The 26,849-nt window shown below is 41.8% G+C and overlaps 1 protein-coding gene and 1 long non-coding RNA gene across 3 annotated transcripts in view; one reads left to right on the top strand and one right to left on the bottom strand.

Annotated features, from left to right (window-relative positions):
* The window catches only part of DYM (dymeclin), a 367,304-nt gene that overhangs the window by 313,815 nt on the left and 26,640 nt on the right, over positions 1-26,849 (top strand). For both annotated transcript variants that reach the window (XM_039543377.1, XM_039543378.1), the window contains one exon: positions 10,770-10,883. In XM_039543377.1, coding sequence (XP_039399311.1) covers positions 10,770-10,883 — 114 coding nt within the window. The remainder of the gene's footprint in view (positions 1-10,769; positions 10,884-26,849) is intronic.
* Positions 1,613-26,849, bottom strand: LOC120407628. The gene is made up of 4 exons (XR_005600143.1): positions 26,664-26,849; positions 26,043-26,109; positions 2,243-2,362; positions 1,613-1,721 (listed from the first exon to the last, which is right to left on the bottom strand). It is a non-coding gene; the product is annotated as an uncharacterized LOC120407628 (long non-coding RNA).

The raw sequence follows: 26,849 nt of genomic DNA, 5'->3' as shown, positions 1-26,849 counted from the left end.
TTCCTCCCTTGGTATTCACCCCTTTTTGTCAACTGTTGAGAATAGCCCACTTCCACCTTAATTGAATAGGCTCGTTAGCACTTGGTAAGGCAACTTCCATATTTTCATGTGCGGTGTATTTATACCTGCCTACTGTATTTTCCACTCCATACATCTGATGAAGTGGGTTTTAGCCCACAAAAGCTTATGCCCAAATAAATTTGTTGGTCTCTAAGGTGCCACAAGGACTCCTCGTTGTTTTTACTTTCTCTATAGGGAGCCATGTTAGATCCTCATATGTATCTCCATACATAGCAGGCTGCTGTGATGGGGGATTTGGTAGGAAAAGGGGTTGGTAGTTAAGTATTTTCTAATATGAAATATAGTGGTGCCTTTAATATTCATATATTAAGGACCTGGATGATAATACTTGCTAGAAAATAACAAATGTTAAGATTCAATAGATCAGTATTTTGGCCTCCATTCGTTAATATTTATTCAGTAATTAAATGCAAATAGTTTACCATCTCTTCTGGCCATAGTTCAGGCTTACTGTCAGCTAGCTACACTAGTTGAGTGATATACAGATATTTTAATTTAATATCACCAATGGTTTGTTTTCTTCTGTACTAGAAGAGCCAAATTAGCATTAGCAGCCTTATTTAAAAACTTAGATGGTAATTCACCACATTTCAAATCCATCGCCCTCTTTCAGTTTGTGTAACCAAATGAGTGGGTATAGATTAGCAAATGGTACAGATTCCTACTGGCCCTATCATAGCTAGGGAGGACAGAGGATTGGTTGATTTAAAAAACAAAACAAAAAAAACCCCAATATATTTATATTCTGCAAGAGCACTTGGCATTCATAAAAATGAGGCCAGAGCCAGTGGTATAGGAGGCAGCTGCTGTGCAGCCTTCTCTATCCAATCTTTTCCCTGGACCTGCAGTGTTCCACTTTTGTGTCATTGTATCTGCTGCATACAATGGGGAACACACATGACCCACTGAAGCTTTAACTCCAATTAAGTGCTTTTTTTCTCAACTGCACCATATCTAAACTTGAGCATAATTGTTATCTTTCTATGGAAAAGTAAATGAAATAAAACCAGGAGTGTTTGCATATAAAACAAAACTTGTTTTCATTTTTCCCTTCAGTTTTAATTAAACCTCTTTATAATTACAGATTGCTATGTACCAAAATATTTTCCTTCTCCCACTTCTCTCTTAATTGTGCAATGCTGATATCCATGCCGTGTGCTCCTTATTAATTGCTCCTTTGATATTTGAGCTCACTAATCAGAAGAGGTGCACTAAAATTGTTAAAGCAGTTCTTGTCATATGAGACATTGCAAATACCCATAGTAATTTAAATAGCCATAGTAATTCCAGGAGCTCCCTTTGACTTCAATAGGCATTCTACATGCACAGCATGGATTCCAAGATTAGGCTCCTAATGATCAGGACTTTACTGTGATTTTGTCCTACTATGAGCAATGGATTCAAGCTGCTGGAGCCTTAAGCTCTACAGAATGTTGTATTTCTTGCTGCAGTGGGTACCTGATTTTTCATGTGATGTTACTAAAAGCCTGTTTGTGAGTCGTATATTGGTTTACTTTCTTTAAAATACCAGATGAGATTGACACGCTTCTAAAGATCCATAAGCAAAGCCATTTTCATCCTTATCTGAAGGGGCTGAATTGCTGTTCTTTCTCTTCCACTCACTGTTCTCATTTTGCTGCCTGCCAAAGATTTTTGAGGGGTAGAGTTCAGACCTCAAAATGCCTCAGGGTCTTTCGCAGCTACAGTGTTCAGATGATGTGTAATGATGCAGGATTGGCTAGGAGAGGTGACCTACAATACTTCATTTGCAGGTTGTGGGAAGGGGAACAATGTTCCATCTAGACAAACACTAACTGAATAACCCAGTGAGGTGGGTAGCCTCTGTACTTATTTTATCAAGAGGTTTGACTTGTCTGTGACCATGCGAGTCAGAGGCAGAGCCAGGAATAGAGCCCAGGCATTGCTCTAGGCTACGCCTTCTGTGGAAGACAAAGGCGTTCTTCCCCATGTAACAGTTAAATGTGGATTTACTAATGTAACCATTTAAACAAAACCCTTTAATGTTAGGATATAGGATAATGCCAGGCAGGTTCTGAAGCCTTCTAACTATTTAAAGCCTTCCAAGGGAGTGTCTTGAAGTTTTAAATAACCTCTTTGTTAGGAAAGCAAAGATGTCAAAAATTTTATTTTTAAAATGTACCTGTCACCAGCTAGCAGGTGGTGAGAGCTGTCAGCTTTCCCATCTGAATAAATGATTGGACTCAATAGACTCCTCTCCTCACCCTCAATCCAGAAGTAGTGCCTGCACAGTTGCCATTCCCTGGAGAACAGAATCAGTCTTTTTTAGATTGCAGTTGCTAAAGCATATGGACAAGTCCTCCCAACAACTTCAAGAGAGTAGTAAGGAGTATTACCCCCACTTTACAGATGAAAACACTGAGGCAATGAGGTTAAGTATTTGCCTAAGACCACAGAAGGCATAAGCATCTGAATAGAGCCCAAGTGTCCCTGAATCCCAGAACTGAGCTCATGCCACTACATTTCCCTTCTCTGCTCTGTGGACTTGATCCTGCCAGTATATGGTTCTCAGGGTGCTGCAGAGTGCATGGAGTCCTGTGGGAGGATGCTGACCACCCCATGGAGTGGCACACAATCTAAAGCCCATCATTGTTCAGGGATTCCCTATGCAGCTTGAAACAGCCCCACCCCACCCCCCATGGAAAGTTGGGGCCACAGATGATCTGATGGCTCCGCAACACTGCAGAGTGGGATTCCATCTGGGGTGTCTCTCTGACTGGCTATGGTAGGGACACCATAGGCTGGCTAGCCTTCAGACATGCCTCTTCTCCAGCAGGGCTGCCTGTATTCAGGGTCTTTGTGCTTGTGATGCCGCTACCAGGTCCCTGGCTACATGATGGCCCCTAAGCTTCCAGGTGTAGGGATATTTGGCAGTGGGGGGACATCTTCCTCATGCCTTCTAAATCACTTGTCTCACTCTGCAGAGATTGTGATGCCAAATGCCGATTCCACCCGTCACCAACCCTGTCTGACCCTTACCACATGGCAAATGTGTGTAGCTCTCCACACCAGGTGCCACTGGGGACTCCTGCTAGAAGGGGTGCTGCACTCATCACTTATGCAGACCTCATTCGTGCAGTAGCACTGTTCCTTGCACAACTAGCAGGATCAGAAGTCATCAGCAAAATCCTGCTTACAGAGTGAAATCATTCTCCCTTTACACTGGACGTAGGATTTTTCCCACCCTAAACTGTTAGGCAGCATGCCAGTGTTCAGTGCAGAAGGTAACTGATGATTTATCCAATGTGAAAAATCTGTAGAGTTTTTCATACAGTGGTCATCCTTAAAAACTTACTCAGCTGCCTTAGATAACTCATAACTTTGCCTCAGTATTTGAAGTATTCAAGTTATTCCCTAGAGGTAATATTGCAGATACTGATGTAACCTCTATATTTATGGCAAGTGTTTAAGGGTAACCAGAGTATAAAGGACTTTCCAGTGTAAATTGGACATTAATTATATTTCCCTTCTCTGTATCTTTTACAAACAAACTAGTAATCACCATCACTGTGTAACTGGGAACACATGGGCACACTTAACACTGTAAACAATAGCCTGAAATCAAAATACCTTCCATTTCCTATTAATTTACTTTTAATTTTAGAAAGTCATCTTACTGGGATATTGTGTATCTTGTTGAGCTAAATGGGGTATTCTTGCTCTGGCTCATCTAGCACAGAGGAATGGTATGATTTCTATTCCAGCTTACTACTGAAACCCTGCAGTGCAGACTGTGTACCTGTCTTTATTCCGCAAATGATCTCTAATTTGGTAAACAGCCTCATATGTCCCAGGAGTTTGGTAGAGGCTCCCAACAGGTAATTGCTAGGGCTGGACCTGTGCCAGGAATGTCATGGAGCAGCATTGACTTCATTACTTTCACGGCTGCTGTGAGAGTTGGATGGATGTGATAAGTAGTTGAACAAACTTCATTAGGAGCTACTAAAATCCTTGTTTGATAGCGAGCAGGAGCTCAGCAACAACAGTGTGATGATGCAGAGGATCAGTGTTTCCTAGTGAGAACTTTAATTCCCCAGTGTGTCTCATGGCTCCCATCTCCGTCCCCAGTTAGAGACTTCTAAATGAGGAGATTTGGCTTGGCTCTAATATGGCAGCTTTTATTTTTGGGCCTGTTATTACAGAACTTACAGTGTTCATGAGCACTCTTTTGCATTAAAAATGGAATGCAAAGGTTATTTTCAGCAAAGAGTCTTGTGGCACCTTATAGACTAACAGATGTATTGGAGCATGAGCTTTCGTGGGTGAATACCCACTTCGTCTCATGCATCCGATGAAGTGGGTATTCACCTACGAAAGCTCATGCTCCAAAACGTCTGTTAGTCTATAAGGTGCTACAGGACTCTCTGCTGCTTTTACATGGGCTACCTCTCTGAAGGTTATTTTCGGTACCAAACACTGTAAATGGCTTGCGGGGTTTCTTTTGTTCAATTAGGGTTTTTTTTAACTACATTTCCATGATTTTCTAAAAATGTCTGCTGGAAAATTTGCAGCCTTGCTGACTACAAGAGTCTGTTGAAATATTCCCAATGAAAGGTTTTTCATGATGATTTGCCTGGTTTTGAGTTTGTAAAACTTACCCAGTACTGTAGTATTCTTATAATATTTAATAATTTTCCGTGAAAGGATCACTTGAAAATGGTCCCAGAGTCCCAAGGAAGGTTCTCAGATTATTTAGTGAACCTACTCTTTGTTTTAAGGTTCTGCCAGATGTGTTTACTGTTACTTTGGGTTTGATGTTGAACCTTTTGCACAATTCTCATTGCTGATGCCTGAAGCCACTTTTGTTAGGGCTAAAGAGCTAGTCAGAGGGTCTGTTTCACCTGTGCTGCAGGCCAGTAGGGGCCAACAGCAGTCACCATACTCTACCCAAGTGTTACTTGTATGTATTGATCTATGTCTTGCTAAGGAATCTGCTTAGGTGAGGTGCTGATGCTCATTGTCTGTTCTCATGAGAGGTTTGTTTTGTCCCCTTCTTCCTTTGATTTGCTTGTGGGTTTGGCATGTTCCTCAAAGTGTGATGGCCCATGCTGCAAATCTAAAATAGCAAACCTCGGAATATACACACGCCTTTCTGTTTTCACCATTTTAAAAAAGTCACGATTTTTGCATTTATTGCAGGCTATTTTCCTCTTTCACAGAGTTAGCCTTGAAAATTGTGGACCGAGAAGGCAGCAATGAATCCTGCTGTTGTTTTTATCTATGAAAGAAAGTTAAGTTGTGAGTTTGCTAGTTAGGCAGACGGTGCTGCACTGCAAAGGCTCACAGGCTCTGCATCACTTCAGCTTAACCTGAAATAGAATCCAAGCTGAGGAAATGCAGAGATGAGTAGCTATGTTTTTAGAAGCTTTGGTTTTTAATACGCATTTTATAAATATTTCTTTATTTCAAAATGTCAGATGACTTCAGCAGACAGGCAAAATGTTAGACATTTTGGATTCTCTGCCATTTCTTAAAAAACACCAAAACACCTTTATTATAAATTATACTTGCATTCTAGTTGTGTGACTGTTGTGTGACATGAAAAGAGGAACTAAAGATGCAGCTCTACTGGGAAATTGACCAATTGGGACAAAAATTGTTTAGGCACTATTGTCAGCCAGGCCAAACTGCTTTCTGTAATAGGGGAGGGAAGCAGTTTGGCCCTGACTACACTGGTCGCCAAAGATTATTCAATCCCTTTTAAAGGTTGGGCCAGGGTGGAGGAGCAACCTTTTACCATGGGTCATCTTCCTCCTGTAGACAGGATCCTTGTATATTTGAATTTGTAGGGCTTTAAATAATTCAGAGGGACCAGCTTTGGTTGCCCATTGTCATCTTTGTAGTTACTTACTGTTTCCATCAGACCAGTTGCTGAAATGGTTAGCGAGAACAATCACTTCAGAGATAGCAAAATGGACACTACAAAATATAGAAGTCCTCAATACATGGAAACTGTGCTTCTTTTGGTCTCAAACCCTCCTTGCAAAAGGTAGTAAAACTGTGTGTTTACCTTCAGGTTTTAAAATAACTATGATAAAACTGAAGCGCTTTCAGTTTCACATGCCTTCTTTTAAGTGAGCATGAGATTGAGCTGAGGTTTCAGTTAATATTCAGGATTTATTTAAATATAGTAATTTAGGAGTGGGATCTAGTTAAGGATCTTGACCACTGGAAAATACTGTAAAAGCTGTTTTATCCAGCATGTTAGGGGAATGGGGGGGAGCCGATAAGTGAAAAATGCTGGTTAACTAAGAGGGAGGGAGCTTTGGTGCGGGAGAGAGCATGGGATGTGGGACGGGATGCAGGGTGCCGGATCTGGGGGAGCGCTCACCTCAGACAGCTCCCCGCCAGCAGCAACCTGTCCCGGCTGCTCCTGGGCGGAGGCACAGCAAGTGGCTCTGCGCACTGCTCTGCCTGCAGGCGCTGCCCCCGCAGCTCCCATTGGCCATGGATCCCAGCCAATGGGAGCTGTGGAGCTAGTGCTCGGGCGGGATGGGGGCAGTACGCAGATCTGCCTTCACCTAGGTTCCCACTTGTGGGGAGTTGCCCAAGGTGAGCACCCCCCCGGATCCAGCACCCTGCATTCCTTCCTGTGCCCCAACCCCCCACCCACACCCACACTCCCTCCCAGAACCCACGTTCCACACCCTTTGCTGTGCCCCAACCCCCTGCCGGCCCCGCACCAACCAGACTATAAACCGGAATTTCAGTTAAGATCAGAATTGCTGGTTTATAGAGCTTTCTGGTTGGTGACGTGCCGGATAAAACAACTTTTACTGGTCTTAGCTTTTATTGAATAACTCTTAATTCTAAAAATGATTTTTCTGTCTGTAATGAATTATTTGTATCTGCTTTTCCAAGAGTATATTCCTTTTTTTTCTTAGACAAAAAAACAAACTAAACCACCCCCCAGAACATCTTACCATAATATGTCTCCAAGTTTGTTTGGACTAATAAACTGTATAAAATCAAGTATCGGGAGTAGCCGTGTTTGTCTGCATAAGCTTTCGTGGATAAAAAAACCTCACTTCTTCATCTTTTACCAAATAAATCTGTTAGTCTTTAAGGTGCTACTAGACGCCTTGTTGTTTTTGTATAAAATCAGTTACCTTGTGTTACAGCAGAGAAGTGGCTTGGAGGAAGAAAGGTGGTGTTCGTCTCTCCGTGGTTTTCTTCACCCATACAGGTTGAATATTGAACAATACCATACCACTGTTGTTGGTTTCTTAAGCATTCACCTCAACACATGATATACCTATTCATTTCCCTGAGAAGCTGCCATCAATTCAGACTTGAGCTATGTGGCTTGAAATACTTTGGATACTATGCCTTATATATAGTGCATCTCTTTTTTTGTAAACCCCCCGGTTCACTTGGGAGGTTTTAATATTTGGATAAAAAATGGTATTACTCAACTATGCCATCTAATCGATAATTATAAAGTCTTAATACCAAAACAATTGTATATTTTTATCTTAATATATCTATTTATTTAGATTTCAGTCTTAAACTCCACACCAAAGAATACCCATCCAAAGCTCTGTGCGCCTTGACATACATTGAAAGCGCAATATAGAAGATAAAAGTAAAATTTGACCAAAGCTCTTCCTCCCACTCACCTCTATATGAAATACAAGATTGCTTACCCATAGATTGGTATCTTTTCCTCAGTGTTTTACACAAAATGGTGCACACAGTACCAAGATTGCCCACAATTCCTTCAACAGAAATTGTTTTGAGTGGAGCGATTTTATATAACTTGACTAGATGCATGAGGTAACTTTTTTGTTCAGCGAAGCCACAAACTACAGATATTAAAACATTTTATTGTATTTAGGCCAGACATATCAAGATTAAATGTATCAATATCCACTCTATCAAGTGTTCACCTGCTCCCAGTATTTTTGGGTATTTCCCATTATTTAATTAAACTCCCATTTTAGCCAACGAGCTGTTTAGCATTATTCGCTTGACAGAACATTTCAAACATAATCATTTTATGTCCTTTGCATAACACATTGTTTAAGGACAAGATATTTATGTGTGGTGTAGAAGATATGTCTGTTGGTTTGATGAGACTGCCTAAAAGTTAAAAGATTTTGTAACTTTATAATGACATTTTCAAACCACATTTTTAACTGTATTATTTAAACCATTGCTTAACTTCTCTTGTGAAAGGATCCCTACAGTGATTGTAATAAAATATTTTTGTATTTAATTTGCTTTGTACTTTGCAATTTCCAGAGAAGTTTACTCTGCAAACCTGGCAAATCTACCTGTTCTAAAAGGAGGCAGAGTTTACAGGCTCAGGGTAAAGGAGTGCCTAATTTGAATCCCAAAGTAATCAAACCATCAGCTGTCTTTGTTCTACTAACAGCAGCCCAGTTGTGAGGCATAATTAGGTTAATGGTTCCTGGCTCCAGCTGTGTGTCTCGCTCAACAGAACAAAGGCAGCTCCACTGAGATTTTTTAATACAGTACACTTTTTTTTTTAAACTTGGAGATGATTAACAAAGGTTACTTCAGTGTGCTAGGGTTGTAAAGCTTCAGATGCATAATGTGGAATTACTGCTTTTCTAAGATGTCACACACAGTTTCACCCATCTAGACTGCATCCCCACGTAACAGGAACATGTACACAGACGTTTTTGCATATGGAATATGTACACTGATTTGGGTATTTGCATATGGAGATAGTCAATCAGACATCCAGCTACTCACTTATGCATGCAGACTTGTGGTATTTCTGTAGGCCCAGTGAGTACGTGCAGTTGTGCTCTGGGAATTGGGTTCTGAATTATCCCACTTTTTTGTGGAACTGCAGGCAGTATCTTGTGTCCTTGGCCAGAATTTCTCCTCTCTGTGCTCTTGTACACTGTACTGTGCTTCATGGTTGCCACCATCTTCCAGATGAACTAATGTCATTTGCAAAGTGCTTTAGGTTCTTTGAGGATGAAAGGAGATAGAGAAATATAGGATGATGGAATTATTGTTCCATGTTATTCCAAATCAGGAACTCGGGCCATACCACCTGCTTCTACTGAAACCTGAGGGTGAATGATGGGGGTTAAGCCCTGACTGACAGGGGCAAGCTGGACCAGAGAAGGGAGAATAAAATATGGTGTGAACCCAGCCCGGCCTGGCCTGGCCTGGCCAGTGGGATGCATGAGGTGTTCAGAGCCTTGCGGGAGCAGCAACAGGAAGGAACAAACAGGGTAGACACGTGGGGAACCTGGGTGCATGCTTAGTTTTAATCACTGTGGTTTTGGTACCCCTGAAGTTCCAACCTAGTGTTGCCAACTCTCCCAGTTTTATCACCATATTTCATGATTTTTTTAAATCCCCAGTTCTTGGAATCATGTGATTACATGCAGACCTCAGTTTCCATTTTTTAAAACAAAAGTACATTTCTGGCCATCATGGTGGAGAAAATCTTGAAAAGTTGGACCGTAAAGGCTTAAAATGTAGAGGTACGCACGTGAAATTTAAAAAAAAAATCCTGATTTGGGGGGACCTGACTCGTGATATTTGGACACTTGGGGTTGGCAGTACTGCCAGCCCCCTGTCTATGGTCTGTGATTTATGTGGGTTTTGGATCACTTCCTCCACACTCCAGCTTTATTAACACTGAGTCCCAAACCCCGTGCTCCCTGGGCGCCTCGTTTCTCTGCTCACTCTGCCTCTGGTTTAGTTATGTTGATGGGTTTATTCTATTTTTCTTTAACCCCAATAATCACCCCCTCCTTGGGGCTCAGCCAGCTATAACTGGAGAGGCAGGGAGCAGCCAGTGCAGTCGTTTTTACAGTGATTGTTCTCAGTGTATGGGTCTGGGAAGAGTGCTCATTTCCCAATTTTCCAAGAGCAGCAAAATCTCAAGCTAGCACCGAGATACTGCTTTGAATGTGAGAGCTGGCATCTCTGAATACTTGGGTCCAACTGTGATGGAAGCATTAATCTATCCCATTTTCTAAAATGGACGCTTTGCTTCAACCACAAGTTATTGGTCCTGAGGCAGGAATCATTGGATAATATTTTATGCTCTGTGTTATACTAGAGGTTGGACTGCCAAAGCAAGATTGTTCCCAACAGTGCTTTTTCTAATGCTTTCTCCAGTCTAGTTTTGAAATCTTTTTTAGCAATGTGACATCCACTGTGAAGTGTTAGGTAATCGTGAATTTGTTTCAATAGAAACTGACTCATTATAAGCCTGTTTCAGTCAAATATTACCCAAAAGTTTTCTTGTATATGTAACAATGGAAGAAATAAATCTGGTATTACACAGATTTCTGTTGTTTAGGAAACTTTCTACTTGTACACATTAGTAACGTAATATATATGAACGGAATGTCAACATATGTTGATACTGGCACTAGAAATTGTAAATCTATTAATTGAATTGCATTGCTAAATAAACTGTAGTAAATTAATCAGCCACCAACACTGACTGTTGAAGAATGTTGATAATTTTTATTAACTTGTCATAAATCAGCACATTTCTTGATGGTGGCATAAGTAATTACGAGTGCTTTGAAAAGAACAGTTTAAGGATATTCTGATCAAGGAGGGGGAGAAAATGATCGTTTCATTCGTAAACTGGTAAAATTATCTCTTTCTTGCACTTGTTTATATGTTATCACTTTCTATTTCAGGTGATCAGCTTTTTCAGCTCACGGTTAGAGCAAGCTGGAGCCCAGCTGTCAGTGGAGAGAGTTCTGGAAATTATCAAACAAGGAGCTGTTGCATTGCCCAAAGACAGACTAAGAGTAAGTGCTGGCAAAGACCTAGTCAATTCAAATGTAGTGTTCCAATTAATTATGTCAAAATGTCATTTTTCTTTTGAGATCAGGTCATATGGTACTGCAGTATGGATTGTAGTATGTTTATGTTTGAATTTAAAATACGCCATTAGTTTGGACTGTAAGCTTATGTTTTGTGTGTGTGTAAAATCTGTTTTCGTGATTTGCTAGTGAATTTTGGTGCCTACGATTTGGAGAAATTAGAACACGCCCACGGTGTGGGGTTTTCTCATAATGTCTCAGAGATGAAGTCTTTTCTCTCTGACCACACTGTAAAAATTCTCAACCAGGCCATCATCATTTCCCATTTTTACTACTGCGTCGTCATCCTCTCTGGCCTTCCAGACACCCACATTGCTCCCTTCGCTGCTCCAGACCAATGGGGGCTGCGGGAAGCGGCGCGGGCCGAGGGACGTGCTGGCCGCCCTTCCTGCAGCCCCCATTGGCCTGGAGTGGCGAACTGCGGCCTGTTGGAGCCGTGATTGGCCAAACCTGCGGACGCGGCAGGTAAACAAACTGGCCCGGCCTGCCAGGGGCTTTCCCTGAACAAGCGGCGGCCCTAGTTTGAGAACCACTGCACTAGACAACATCATTCATCATTCGGAGCTCCAGATGTTCTAAGGACTGCACTAGACAACACTTGCTCCCAAATACTGACTTTATTATTGTTGCCCGTTTGCTGACCAAAGGACAGATCAGAGCAGTCAGTTTCTGAAGCAGATATCAGTGATGCAGAATCAAGGTTTTCCTTAATGTGTGTGTGTTTGTTTGTAAAATGTACACAAGCCTCATTTCCTCAAGTGGGTGGTAACAAACAGTAGCCCAAGCAACTGTCTCTTGCAGAAACCTCAGGGCAAGCCCCTCAGCCCTGTCCCTCAGAAGAAGCTGTTTTGTGCCTCTGGGTACGTCTACACTACGGGACTATTCCGAATTTGCATAAACCGGTTTTGTAAAACAGATTTTATAAAATCGATTGCACGCGGCCACACTAAGCACATTAATTCGGTGGTGTGCGTCCGCGGTCTGAGGCTAGCGTCGGCTTCTGGAGCGTTGCACTGTGGGTAGCTATTCCCTAGCTATCCCATAGTTCCCGCAGCCTCCCCCGCCGCCCCTTGGAACTTCCGGGTTGAGATCCCAGTGCCTGATGGGGCAAAAATCATTGTCGCGGGTGGTTCTGGGTAAATGTCGTTAGTCACTCCTTCCTCTGGGAAAGCAAGGGCAGACAAGCATTTCGCGCCTTTTTCCCCTGGATTGCCCTGGCAGATGCCATAGCATGGCAGTCATGGAGCTTGTTTTGCCTTTTGTGACTCTCACCGTATGTGTACTAGATGCCGCTCACAGAGGCGATTCAGCAGCGCTACACAGAAGCATGCTTTTGCTTTTGCATGACAGCAGAGATGGTTATCAGCCATACTGTACCATCTAAACCCTTCCATAAATTGGAACTAAGATGATCATGGCTACCAGTCCTTTTGTACAATTTGCTGCTGTCATAAGTGCCCCGGCTGCTCTTAGCCAGGGCGCAAAAAGTAAAATTGGGAATGACTCCCTGAGTCAATCCCTCCTTTTTGGTATCTAAAAATAGAATCAGTCCTGCCTAGAATATAGGCAAGTGTACTAGATAACCACTGTATCATAGAACCAGAGAGCACAGCTGCTCTGTGTCAGATCCTGCAGAAATTATGATCTGTATGCTATTCACAGGGGGTGCTCCTGTAACACCACCACCTGTTCATTCCGTTCTTACCCCAGCCTTCCTGGGCTACCATACCATTGTCCCCCCACTTGTGTGATGAAGTAATAAAGAATGCAGGAATAAGACATGGTGACTTGTTAGTGAGAAATGAGTGGAAGGCAGCCTCCAGCTGCTATGATAGTCCAGACAGGACATTAAGCAGTGTGTAGGAGAGAAGCCCAGCATCCCTCTGCTAGTCCAGGGGCAACTGAATCTTTTCTTTACACATGAAGGGTGGGGGCTGATGGAGCTCAGCCCCCTGTTGCTATGATGACGATGGTTACCAGCCATATTGCACCATCCACCACCAGAAAAAATTAGGGCCAGGTGCCCTTGATTGACCTGACGGATGCTAGTCAGCATGGTTACTGCCCCATGTGCCAATAGGCTGATGACGAGGACGGTTACCAGTCCTTTTGTACCATCAGCCACCCATGGCAGGGGGGGAGTGATGATGTTGGTGTTGACGGCTGCAGCATCGTGTCTATCTGCAGCATTCAGTAAAGATAGGGTGACATGTAAAAGAGTCAGAGGATTGTTTTCCCTTTCGCTTCTGGGGGTGTGTGTGGGGGGTGAGTAGATTGCCAAGCTATGCCCTGACCCACCGCGGACACTGTGTTTGACCCTAGAAGCATTTGGAGCTCAGCCAAGAATGCAAATACTTTTCGGAGGCTGCAGGAACTGTGGGATAGCTTCAGTCCTCCAGTCCATGAGCGTCCATTTGATTCTTTGGCTTTCCGTTACGCTTGTCACGCTGCAGTGCGCTGAGTCCCTGCTATGGCGTCTGTCTGGAGATTTTTAAAAAAGGATTCTGAATTTCATCTTCTGTAACGGAGCGCTGATAGAACGGATTTGCCTGCCTTTACAGCGATCACATCCGCATGGTCCGTGCTGGAGCTCTTTTTTTATTTTGATTTCGGACTGCATCGCCACCCGTGCTGATCGGAGCTCCACGCTTGGCAAACAGGAAATATTCAAAAGTTCGCAGGGCTTTTCCTGTCTACCTGACCACTGCATCCGAGTTCAGATTGCAGTCCAGAGCGGTCACTGGTGCACTGTGGGATAGCTCCCGGAGGCCAATGCTGTCGATCAGCGTCCACACTAACCCTAATCCGATATGTTAATACCGATACTAGCGTTACTCCTCTCGTTAGGGAGGAGTACAGAAACCGGTTTAAAGAGCCATTAAAATCGATATAAGGTGCCTCCTAGTGTGGACGGTTGTGGCGTTAAATCGGTTTTACGCTCCTAAAACCGGTTTAAACACCTAGTGTAGACCAGGCTTCTGTCTCTCTCTGTCCATGGCACCTCATAGCTCTTCTTGCTCTAGCCCCTGACTTTTTCATCTGGGAAACTCCTAGCCCAGGGCTTGAGTAGATGCCTGAAGGGCAGCCTGAGCGTCTGCCCTCTTTTTGTGCAGCAGCTCTGTGCTATAAAGGAACTTCAGAGCTTCAACTACCAGACAAAGGAGAAGTGCCTTAATCCTATAATACCGTGAATGACTCCTCTCTGGGTATGGTCACTGCATGCCATGGTTAGCTCTATCTATAGGGAGTTTCATCTTGAGTTCTCAAACATCAGTAATCCCCGATGTTGAGTGAGGTTGATGAACAGTAAACAGGCCATGGGGTGGAAGGGTGAGGACTGAAGCCGTGCTTTCACTCACTGATTCAAGGCAGACATGCATCCTGGTAGCTCAGTTCAGGGCTTGTTTTATTTATTTATTTATTTATTTATTTATTAAAACAATAAGGAAAATATCTAAAATAGTGAATGTTCTTGACAGTTATTGTGGGTTTAGTGGAAGAAATAACTTCAGATGAATTAGATTTACCGGTACTTAGATTTTGAGCATATTGTTGGAGCCATGGTTAAAATACGAAAAAAGTAAACCAAAAAAAGCACTTGCAGCCATGATCCTGATTTGCACAGTGGTGCTTATGAGTTTCACTGCACTCCATGCCACTCCTCATCACTTTCACACTGGGAAGTGGCATGTGACTGACAGGAACACATACCTGTAACTCAAATGCAAATCTCAGATTGCTAATTCAATTGACCTTTTTAGGTAAATATGTGAAAAATCATCCCTTGAATCTTTTTGGCAAATACATGTCAAGAACTGGAAGCTCTGTGTCTTAGTATCCTTACAAGAAGCAACCTCACTGCTGTTCAAGATAAACATAGTGTAATTAACATTATTTTAAATCATGTGTTTTTAGCCATATACTGTGTAAGTCAGGGAAAGTCCATGCCGAGTAATTAGCCTTTTAGAAGATTCCTGAATAAACAGAGAGATAAAGGGCAGGTGTTGAAACCGAGAGCTGGTTATTTCTCTTTCAGCCTGAGAGAGAAGATAAATGAAGCTAATAAGCTGGGACTGAGGTGGAAACCACAGCTCATAGATAGAGCTGTCTCCTTTGCAGACAAGCAGCCCACAATCCAGGCTCCCTTTTTTATTGCAGAAGCTTATTAAGAGCAATTTAAAGATCATGGCGATAGGTGAAAATTGGCATTAGTGTCTCTCTCTCTTTTAAATTCACAAGTTGTCTTTTCTTCCTTTCAGTGAATTATCTGTAGTTTGAGGATTAGGAGCGTGAGAGAAGTGAGACTGTGTCTGGAGTCTGGGATTTATCTCAGGATTTTCAATGGGAGTTAGCCAGCAGATAACTGCTATTTTACAATAAGTGGGAAAACTTGTTCTGAATGCCAGATATTAACTGGAAGCTGACATTTGGGTTCATGGAGTGAACACACTTGAGAGACCACATTTCTTGCTTTTGAAAGAAATTTCCCACTGGCTAAGCCATTTAAAGTAAAAACATTTTATTTTTACAAACACTTGCTTAAGTTGGATTTCCGCTCTGCCCGATTTTTTCCACTGTGTTGATTTGTATTTGCTTCTTTTTTCTGTTTCTTTATAATCTCTCACTGTGCTCGACAGAAGCAGTTATGCTCTTATACACCGCCTCTTTGATATGAGTCAAGCATTTAACAGTCATTAAAACTTGTTCTAGTTTTACGAGCAATAAAATTCACTCAACAAAATGTAAAAGGAAAAAAACCTTTTTCCATCCAGTCTCTGGGTCTTGACTGAACAAAAAACCAGGGTTTGAGTGTTCAGGGCACATCTCAGGGTATGACAACAAAGTATTTTGGAGCGAGCCTCCCAGCCCAGGTCGCTTACGAGTCTGAGCTCCATCCCATGCCTCAATTTCAAGGCATTGTCTCTACAGCTATTTTTAGGGAACTAGCATGAGCCTTGCTAGGCCAAGTCTATCAACCTGGGCTGGGAGGCTCGCTCCAAAATCCCTGCGTAAACATACCCTCTGAGGCTTGCTCCTCTCTTAGCTGAGCAGTTCCAGGTCCTTCCACTCCTGTTTGTTACATAGGAAGCAAGCCCTTAGTCACCAGACAGCAGGGGGTAGGGAGGGAATGGAAAATTGGAGACAGGATTGTTCCTGAGTAGTGCCTAATAGCTGTGCAGCCTTGGCATACCATCCAGCTGGTTGCAGGAGTACTGTCAACCCCAAAAGTTAATCCATCCGAAGACAGACAATGAAACCGATGTAATTAAAATAAACCATGGCTTTGGGCAAAGGTGGTAATGGAGGACTCCGTCTTCTGGCCTTTAAATTGTAAGGCTTGTCTGCACTGCAGTGTTATCTCAAGTTATAGCTCAAGAGTGGCCCCTAACTTGACTCTTGTCCGTGCACAAAACCCCTTAATTTGAGTGCAGTGGTACTTTTCACTGAGTTGGCTGGCCCAAGAGAGGGGGTATAGACTTAAGCTAGAGTGAGCACAACTTGTCTGCTAATAACATAACCACTGCAGCATTGATACAGGCTAGCATGACTCAACTGCCTCTAGTTCTCCAATGTTTTCCCACAAGTCCCCCCATGTGCTCAGAAAGGACAGACAACTTCTCCCACAATACAGTGTGAAAGAATTCATAGAGCAGCTTAGCTTACTGCAGTCCTAAAAATCATGGCATATGCCCTGAGAAATTTTAGCAGCACGCACAAGTGAGTGTAGCGCTAGTGTGGCTGCAGCAACTCAAGTGTGTTTTCACAGTGTGGCTACTCTCACTTTGAGCGAAGCTCACTTGAGAGGCGTAACTGGCTCTACAGTGAAGACATACTCTTTGAGGAAAGTGTCTTTGACCTCCCAGAAGCTGGCAGGAGGAAGCTCCTGAATTTACAATGCAGAGGGCAGGCAATTTGCTGGTTCTGCTGCTGACTTCTCAGAAGCCTGGAAGGGTTCTGTCCTCTCCTCCGGGGTGATCAGAAGGGCGTTGGCATCTTTTGTTCACTTCCTTGCCCCTTTATGAGGCTCATAGGTACTGCCTGAGCTCATGCAGAGTGAGGGGAGTGCCATTCAGCAAATAAATACGGGGTGCATAAATCTTGTGCAGTATGAAATCAACCCCCACATCAGTGTCACTTGCAAATAATTGACACATAATGGCAACTGATACTAGAGTCATCCTCGGTCTGCCATGGCACTGGGATTCTCAGATACTGGCGTTGGCCTGTAGAACATTTTTTCATCAAAGGCTGGCTAGACAGCTCGGCCCTCTGTTTGGATGCAGACACTGCCACAGTTATGCTTGCCCTTTCTATCTTCCCACTATATTACTGCAACATGCTCTTCAGTGTTTATTGTACATCTGGCGCAAAATGCAAAGACCCACATCTTGAGTACGTTGGGTCACCAGTGCTCCATGCTCTGGATTGACCACCTATTTGCATTTGGGTCCAAGATCCAAGGATCTCTCAAAGCTAGGTGACTGGGCAACAAAATGGCAGATGGAATTCAATGTTGATAAATGCAAAGTAACGCACATTGGAAAACACAATCCCAACTATACATATAAAATGATGGGGTCTAAATTAGCTGTTACCACTCAAAAGAGAGATCTTGGAGTCATTGTGGATAGTCTCTGAAAACATCCACTCAGTGTGCAGCGGCAGTCAAAAAAGCAAACAGAATGTTGAGAATCATTAAGAAAGGGATAGATAATAAGACAGAAAATATCATATTGCCTCTATATAAATCCATGGTACGCCCACATCTTGAATACTGTGTGCAGATGTAGTCACCTCATCTCTAAAAAGATATATTGGAATTGCAAAGGGTTCGGAAAAGGGCAACAAAAATGATTAGGGGTACGAAATGGCTTTCGTATGAGGAGAGATTAATATGACTGGGACTTTTCAGCTTGGAAAAGAGACGATTAAGGTGGGTATATGATAGAGGTGTGTGAAATCATGACTTGTGTGGAGAGAGTAAATAAGTAAGTGTTATTTACTACTCCTCCTAACACAAGAACTAGGGGTCACCACATGAAATTAATAGGCAGCAGGTTTAAAACAAACCAAAGGAAGTATTTCTTCATACAACGCACAGTCAACCTGTGGAACTCTTTGCCAGAGGATGTTGTGAAGGCCAAGACTATAATAGGGTTCAAAAAAGCACTAGATAAATTCATGGAGGATGGGTCTATCAATGACTATTAGCCAGGATGGGCAGGGATGGTGTCCCTAGCCTCTGTTTGCCCGAAGCTCGGAATAGGTAATAGCGTATAGGTCACTTGATGATTACCTGATCTGTTCATTCCGTCTGGGGCACCTGGCATTGGCCACTGTCGGAAGACAGGATACTGGACCTTTGGTCTGACCCAGTATGGCCGTCCTTACGTCAGGGTGTTGGTTACAGTCTGTAAAGTCTTACATGGGTGGTTTAGGGTGCAACTACATGGGAGATCATCCCTCCCTCTGTGAACTATGACACCAGTTAAGATCAGCCGGATTGCTCTTGCTGATGATTAATGGAGTTTCATTGTAGGAGTCCTTGCAACAGGGCATTCTCCAGTGAGTCCCCCAGTGCTTGGAGGTCATGCTGCTGTGCTGTGCCAGAACAAGACTTCGGCAAGCTGCAGGGCACAGTGCAAGGCACATTTGTTTACACAGGCCTTTAATTAAGCCATTGCAGACATACGGTTTACTAACTTAAATGGGTTGTCTCTGCCTGTGACTGTTTTATGTTTGTTTTAATTGTTGTAATAGTGCCCAGCTGCCATAGACACTGGGCAGTGCGTAGGAATATGTAAATTAATGCCACATGGCATTGCAAAGGAGAAAATGGCAGATTAATGCTGGAGACTAGGGACTCTGGGGCATAGTGCTGGGTGAGGGAGACAGAAAACTTCCTAAAATAAATTCATCAGATTTTTCTCCATATTTATGTTTTTCTGCTCTGAAAGGTCAAGGATCTGACAATACTGGAAACTGACTGTGTCTAATACATCCTTAGATCTGACATTATGCAGGCAGCTGTAATGCAAACTTCCCTTTACTAACCCACAGCTGCTGTTAACCCTTAACCTAAGGAATATCAAACTGGAATGAGGAATGTAGGATGTATTTTTGGCAAACTGCTTTGTGGCTCTCCAGAACTGATGCTAAAAACAATATGTAGTGGTTTTATTGGGGCCGCATGGACCATGAATAAAAATGAAAGCACGGTTCTAGTGTACATCTACAGACCAAAGCAATGCAACTCAGACGTTGGGCTGAATGTCATTGTTTCATAGTGAAAGAGACTAAGGCCTACAATGGCACCTACAACTTAGGTTCTCACACCCGTGTGACATAGTTGAGTCAACCTAACCCCCATTGTAGTAGACACAGCCAGTCGGCTGAAGAATTCTTCTGTCATAGCTCACCATCTCTCGAGGGGGTGGATTTACTGCAGTGACAGAAAAATCCCTTCTGTAGCTGTAGTAAGTGCCTATGCTACAGCAGAGAAGCTGCAGTTGTGCCACTGTGACGCTTGTAGTGTAGACATACCCCTAGAGATGTCACTTTCTCACTTCTGAGCTGTTTGAGAAGCAGTGAAGAATAATTCATGTTCCTTTTGAAAACATTCATACCCAGAGGTCATATTCTCACAGGCTTTTGGCAGAGAAAAATGTGCTGCCTGTCCCTCAACAAATATGCTTTGGGACAGTCAGGTGTTCCAGGAACAATTATGTGAAGTGTTGTGACAGGACTTGTGACAGTAGATGGCTCCATTGAGGATGGTGCCCAAGGGCTTGTCTACGCACAAACTTGCACTGATTTAATTAAATAGCCTTAGTTAAAGTGGTGAAAACCCTTATTTAATAGTGACTTATTTCCATTTAGTTTAAACCTGTTCCTAATTGTCTTAAACTAAGGGTATGTTTACACTAGTACTTTTGTCGGTCAGGGGTATGAAAAAAAACACATCCCTGACCAATGTAAATTTCACCGACAAAAGCACTGGCACAAACAGCACTATGTCGGCAGGAGACGCTCTCCACTACCATAGCTACCACCACTGGTTGTGGCCAGTGGAAGAGCTGTCTCCTGTCGGCATAAAGCGGCTGCACAGGAGCTGTGCTGCTGTAAGGTCTGTAGTGTAGACATAGCCTAAATTGAAATAAGAGTCCGCACTGGGATTTACACCAGTTTAACTAAACTGGTTTATAATCATAGGGCTTGGTTTAGTTAGTTTAGTTAGTTTAACTAGTTAGTTATTAGTTTAGTTTAGTATCAGAGGGGTAGCTGTATTAGTCCGAATCTGTAAAAAGCAATAAAGAATCCTGTGGCACCTTATAGACTAACAGACGTATTGGAGCATAAGCTTTCGTGGGTGAATACCCACTTTGTCAGATGGGTATTCACCCTGTTAGTCTATAAGGTGCCACAGGACTCTTTGTCACTAGTTTAGTTAAGTTCATTAGTGTAAGGGGAATTAGTTTAGTTTAATTACTTAGTTTAAGGGGAGTTATTCTGGAATAGCTATTCCTGATTAACTCCATGTGTGGACACTCTTATTTTGGAATGAGAGTGGCTCAGGCCAGGTCTACGCTACGGGTTCTACAACAACACAGCTATGGCACCGTAACACAGGTATAAATAGCAGCATAAATGGTGAAGCACTGCTTAGGTGAATGGAGTAAAGGCACACCAGATCCTGCAAGGCTCTCTACATGCCCAGTCAGTGCCGCCCCCATCTATCCTGCTGCCTCCCCAATGCTGGAACCTTTCTCTGCTTCAGGGAAAGGCTCTGGCAGTGGGGAAAGACTCTGGCAGGGGGGAGACAGAGGGGAATGGCTATGTCAGCTCCTTGCTTCTGGAGCCTTTCCCTGCCATAGAGAGCTGCTGGAGCCTTTCCCCGCTGCCTCCTGCCTGCCTATCAGAGCCTTTCCCCACTGCTAGAGTCTTTCCCTGTGATGCTGCTCTTTATACCCTTGCTAGGGAGGCGAGCAGTGTGTGTGCTCTACTCGGTAGAGCTGTAAGTATAGACATAGCCTACGGCACTACATCAACTTTGCTATCGCAAGTGCACGAAAATAACTCTTCAGCAGCAGTTTTCAGATCGCAATGATTTGAAAAATGGGTTGACCTCAGTTGTGACGATGCTCTCAAAAACCCATCGCTGAAACTTCCTTTGTCTAAAAGGTATTTCAGCAGGCTCTGAAGAGATGAAAATATGGCCTGTTTCTATGTACATACAATATATATAATGCAAATGCTGCAGATGAGGGGGAATTGAGGTAGTGATCAACTACTAACAAAACTGTTTTCCAAGCCATGTTTCCAGTATAAGTTGTAAGAATGCACATAAGTTGGAAGCTTTAAGGAAAGTGAAATAAATGTATACTGTGACTATTTGGAATGTAGTTCAGTTTGATACATTCAATAAGTGAGAAGCTTCATATTACTGAACCTCTAGACTTTTAAAATGTTTGCTTAATATGGTGAGTCATTTGTAAAGCATATTGATATAAAAAGATTGTTTTTGTGTTAGAATTTTTAAATCTAAAAAGCAACGAAAATGCCCAGTACAATTACTGCTCCTCTAAACCTATATATGGAATTGTAAATGTTGCACATTCCAAGACTTGGCTTACTTTGGTGGTGTAAGAAAAGTACTTTTGCACATAAGGTCCTAGTTACAGTCAAGTTATCTGTCAAAAGATTGCCAGGTCTAGCAGCAGTAGTGTATAGCATGGCATCCACAACCTCTGTGTGGCACTCCCAAAGAGAGTTAGTTAATGTTGTAACTGATACCATATTTATACATTACTTTCAAGATTGTTTGAAAAGGGGATGTGCAGTCCACCTCTCCCCAGGTGTCTTCTGGATATGAAAATTCTAGAATATACATTTTTATTAAATTATTTTTATAGGCTTATGTGCAAAAATAACCCTCAAGTGGCTTTAGGAAACGCATTTCAAAAATGTGGCTGTTCTTGAGAACCCAAACAACTTAGGTTTGCTTTTATATTTCAGCTGTCAGTCATTTCTGGAATTAAAACAGGATTTTCGCTTAAATTTGTTTCAAGGGCCTGCTGTGGATTCTTCCAGTAGTGGTGGTGGGGAAACCTAGTAAATGGGAAGTGGGATGCCGAGGGGAGAATTAAAAAGCAACTTATTGGCATTGCTAACCAGGGCTAGTAAGAAACAGCAATTTTAGTTTACTTGTACTCCTGGCACAAAGTCAAAACTGTAGTAATGCTTTTCTGACACCTCCCTATCAAAGAGTAATATAAACATCACTACAGCATCAGCATAGGAAAATATGCATTAGCAAGCTCTTGAGTCTCTGCTCTTTAAACTCTTTCCCATGTAATATTAGATTCTCACTGTAAACGAGCCAGAATGTTTTCCAGCAGAAAATAATAATCATGCCTTCAACTTGGAAAGAGCACTCCATAAAACTTTTTCTTTGTAGATCAAGAGTAAACAGAGAACTTCAGCTCTGTTTCCCTCCTAAACGTGCATTCCTATTCCTTAGCATTTTAAAGATTCATGGTTGAACTACTGGCCCTGTCTAAGTCAGTGGGGCCATGATTTTGCCCTGTAGTTTTAAATGTTATGAACCATTAATATTATTTTAATAATAGGAAACAAGGACTTTTCCAACTCCTAGTAAAGTTAACAGGAGTGGGAGTAGGCCCCCAAATGGTATGGTGAATTGACTGCAGGGCTGGGATTCAGGTCTCCTGGGTTCTTTACTTGGCTTTTCCATTGGCTCATTGTGAAACTGTGAGTTTCAATGCCTTGGTTTCCCTGTTTGTAAAACAAGTTTAATTCTTGCCTACTTCACAAATCGAGGCCTGTTCTTTGTAAAGTGTTTTAAGACACTTAGATAAGTGATGCTATTTAAGCATAATGTTGTTCATTTTTATTATGACCACTATTTCATAATAGTGGCACTGGTGCAATATTTTACCATAATATTTCACAATGAACATATTATACATGTTGCTTTTCTAATCACTTGTCACCTGTGGAGCAAACTTAGTAATAGTCATTTGCATTGCTGTTGCCTAGATGTAGGTGACCTGAGTCTTACTCCCCATATCAGCAGGGACTGAGGATGCTGCATAGCGATCGTGTTTGTTCTTTAGTAGAGGCAGGCATCCATCACCCTGATCAACAAGCCGATTAGAGAGCACTTGTTGGATTCGTGTCCCTTCTGCTTTGGCCTTATCCCCTCTCAGATAACTATTGAATCCGTAAATATTTCATTGTTATCCAGTCACATCATTACTCTTATACACTTGCTATTCCCTCAGTTACCGTTATCCACTTTTAAATCCACACCTCTGTCCACCTTGCCATGCGTCTGTGGTCACAGGACTGGTATATCTCATATAGCACACCAACATGTTTTTCTTATGTGTATGTAAGTGGAGCAGCAAGGTGGAATTTAGGAGACCCCAGTGCTTCAAAAATGTTGCCAATTTCACTTTTCAACTCTGCAAGCAGGAGCTGAATAGCAGGGTTATGGAAGCAAAGTAATGTTGAGTGGGTGGGAAAAGATGGAATTAGTGGCATGGCTAATGAGGAGATCTCAGCGTGAGGGAGCTGTGGGTGAGTCTTGAGTACCATATTATCATGTTTCTCTCCCAATCTAACTGTTGGGTGCCTGAGTGTTGAAGTTGCTGGTAAATCATGTACTCCATAGAACCTGCCTAAGGAATCATCTCATTTGCATCGCATTATGCTTACAATGAGAGAGTGCTGAAATGTCTTCATTTTGCTTTGGCTAGTAATCTCAGAAGCTATTTATAAATTTCTGTCCTTCAGTAGAGGTTTTCAGTTAAGTCACCCAGTTTACAATACACCATAACCGGTAGTATTGCCTTTCATTCTCATACCACAGCCAATGAGCTATGTTTTTTGCTGAAAAGAGAAGAAAATACACTTCCTATTTTCAATACCTTAATTCTTGAATTGTGTGTGGATGGGGGGAGGGGGAGGAGAGAGATCACATATATGTAACGTATAGCACTAACTGCTTTAATCAAAGGGTATTAGTAATACTTAGCATTTAGATACTCCTTTCTATCTTCAGAATGCATTGCAAGCATAACTAAACCTCCCAGTGTCCAGGTAAGGTAAATAGTATCTTCCCCATTTTACAGATGGGGAATCTGAAGTACAGAGAATTTAAGTTACTTGACTAAGGCCACAGAAGGGAGTCAGTGTCAGCTGGGATTATGACTCCTGTAGTTCCTAGCTCTGTATTCTAAGATTACACCACGTTGCTCTCTCCAAGGTGCATTCTGGTATTCATGCACCTTGCTTACAACCAGCCAGAGTTTGAATGGTAAATACTTAACATGGAGAACTTTCCTTTTTTTAATGTATCCACCCTGTGTTTATCAAACACAGAAGCATTCCTTCAGTTTGAACCTCAAGTACAATATACCTTAGATCCCAGCAAATCAATGCATCATTATATCATGATAAAGTGTAAAATGAATCAGATGGGCAAAATTTTCCTTTGAAGTGAAGAATTTCTCCTATGGTTACTAGAGCAATAGAAGATGCAGGGAAAATGAGTTCTGACATTTGGGCTAAGAGCAAGCATATAATAATTCTCTGACTTGCCTGGTTTCCTTTTTTAATATTTTGTTATTCGTCAGTGAAATTGTGCTCTTCCTTGTAAACTCTAGAACCTATAGCATTTTTCTCCTTGTTACTGTGACATCTGTTTGTGAGGGTGTAGCTAATCAACTGCAGGCTCCACTGCTAATCTAAGCCTGCAAGCCACTTGAAAAGTTAGCCAGTATTTTGTAATGAAGGCCTGAAGTTATTATTTGAGCTATTTTTTTCTTTTATCTTCCCTTCAGGGGTCATCAGACTTGCAATATTTTTTTTTACGAGCTCAGGCTTTGGACTTTTAAAAGTTAAATCTCTACATGTCAAGCTACGTGAATTTCCTGTAAAAATGTTTGAGCGGTGAATCAATTTGTAATAATATAAAAATGAACAAACATTCAGTTTAGCTCTGTTTTGAAAGATGTTTTTTAAATGTACTGTCATATCTAAAAACATACCCCAGCTTGCCTAGCATGTTGAAGAGTTCGAGTTACTTTGCAGGTATATCTGATATTTACTGTTAATGTTACGCTGTAAAATGATCACCTATACTAGTTATGATAACTTTAAAAAAGAAAAGCACTCTGAGAGGGTTTACTTAGATTAAAACCAGAAACTCCAAAATGCTAGAGAGATTGCTCAACTTTGCAAGCAACGTAGCTGGTCAATTCCTTTGAAAATTTTCCCTAGTCACTCTCTTGCCAAAATATATCCATACTTGAATTATGTATTTTCTGTGCTTATATTTCTCCAGTTCAAATACATAAATAAAATAAAAATCTAAACTCATTTTAAATACAGAGTTGCTTTTAGGGCTTGGCTTTAAAATGTATAAACAATAAAGACAGTTAAAAGCCATATACCAGTGTGTGTTTTATACAATCGTGTTTCCAGGTCAGTGGCTTAAAGCATAATATAGGAGGTGTACTATAGCCGTTTCATTTTTTAAGGGGATACCACATGTTGATGAAGTACTATCATGTTGTGCTTCAGTAAGAGTTCTAAATGGAATCTGGCAGTTCCAATGTTTGCATGGTGCTATTTGGCTCAGCAGTGATAAGCAATAGACTGTCTGGCTCCTTCAAGGAGTCTTTCAGTAATGTCTGAGCACTCGACAGTTCCGAAACCCTCTGGCTGACTTTCCCCTGTGGACCGTTCATTTATCAGGAAATGAAATTGGTTACAGGATTTCTCACGTTGCCAAACCTCACTGACGAAATCTGGTTTGTTCCTAATTTCAGAAGTAGCAAGAACACATTAACTGTTTACTCTTGTTAGGTTCTTTATGACTTTGCTAAGAAGACTCTATATCCTTTTTAACTTTAAATATTGTATGAGGTTGCAGACATGCATTCTCACTATATAAACTTATTGAAGATAGTGAACTCGATAATTTGAACCTTTACTTTCAGGTTCTTTGCATTATAGTTAGAAATGATATTCAACCAATTCTCAGTTTGATCATACCTGAATGCTTTTAACTTGTGATTCAGTGTGATGGCAAATTAGGCATATTCTTCATGTCACTGATCAACTTGTGCATAAAGTAGAAGGAACAAAATTGAGAGAAGCATGCATTTGAAAAACACAGATAATGTTTTATTGTTTACTGGGAAGTTTAAGTTTTAAAATAGATAATCTAGTTTACGTGATCTTGGCCACAACTGGACCAGATCATTTTTTTTTTAAATTTATTCTGATGTACATGAAAAGTATAAACAGGATATGGTCATCTTTGGATGCACTTTACTTTTAACTTTGCATTTTACTTTTATTTACAAACCATTTGCCCCCTACTGGCTACAAACAATTTTTAAAGGTATTTGGGGTATCGTTATCTTTTATTATGTATATAGTTTCCATAGATTATACTAAACCTGTAAAATCAGATATACATATATAAATTCAAGTTAATTGATAAAATAAAATTAAAGTACATCTTTTACTGGGAAATATGACATACTCAGATTTAAGGGTTGCTCTGCAGTTTATGTAGCACTTCTGTGTGGCACTTACTGCTGCTCTGAATATAAATCTATAATCTGGCAGATCACAGTGAGGAGGGAGAGTCATTGATACAAAACGTACCCGGAACAATGTTGCAACTATCTAGGAGACAGCATCTGTCTCTCAAGACTATGAAGGCTTTGTCTGCTAAACAGCTAAGTGAGCTGTTGTCATTCTTCTGTTGCAATACTGTTTTTGTGTTTGAGGACAGATAGAGGAATGATCACCACCAAGTTGTCTGGTGGTCAGAGCTGAATCCTCTTTCCC

The sequence above is a fragment of the Mauremys reevesii genome, linkage group 6 (genome assembly GCF_016161935.1).
Source record: "Mauremys reevesii isolate NIE-2019 linkage group 6, ASM1616193v1, whole genome shotgun sequence".
NCBI lineage: Eukaryota > Metazoa > Chordata > Testudines > Geoemydidae > Mauremys > Mauremys reevesii.
The sequence above is the reverse complement of the archived record's forward strand: the minus strand, read 5'-3'. Positions and strand labels throughout refer to the sequence as shown.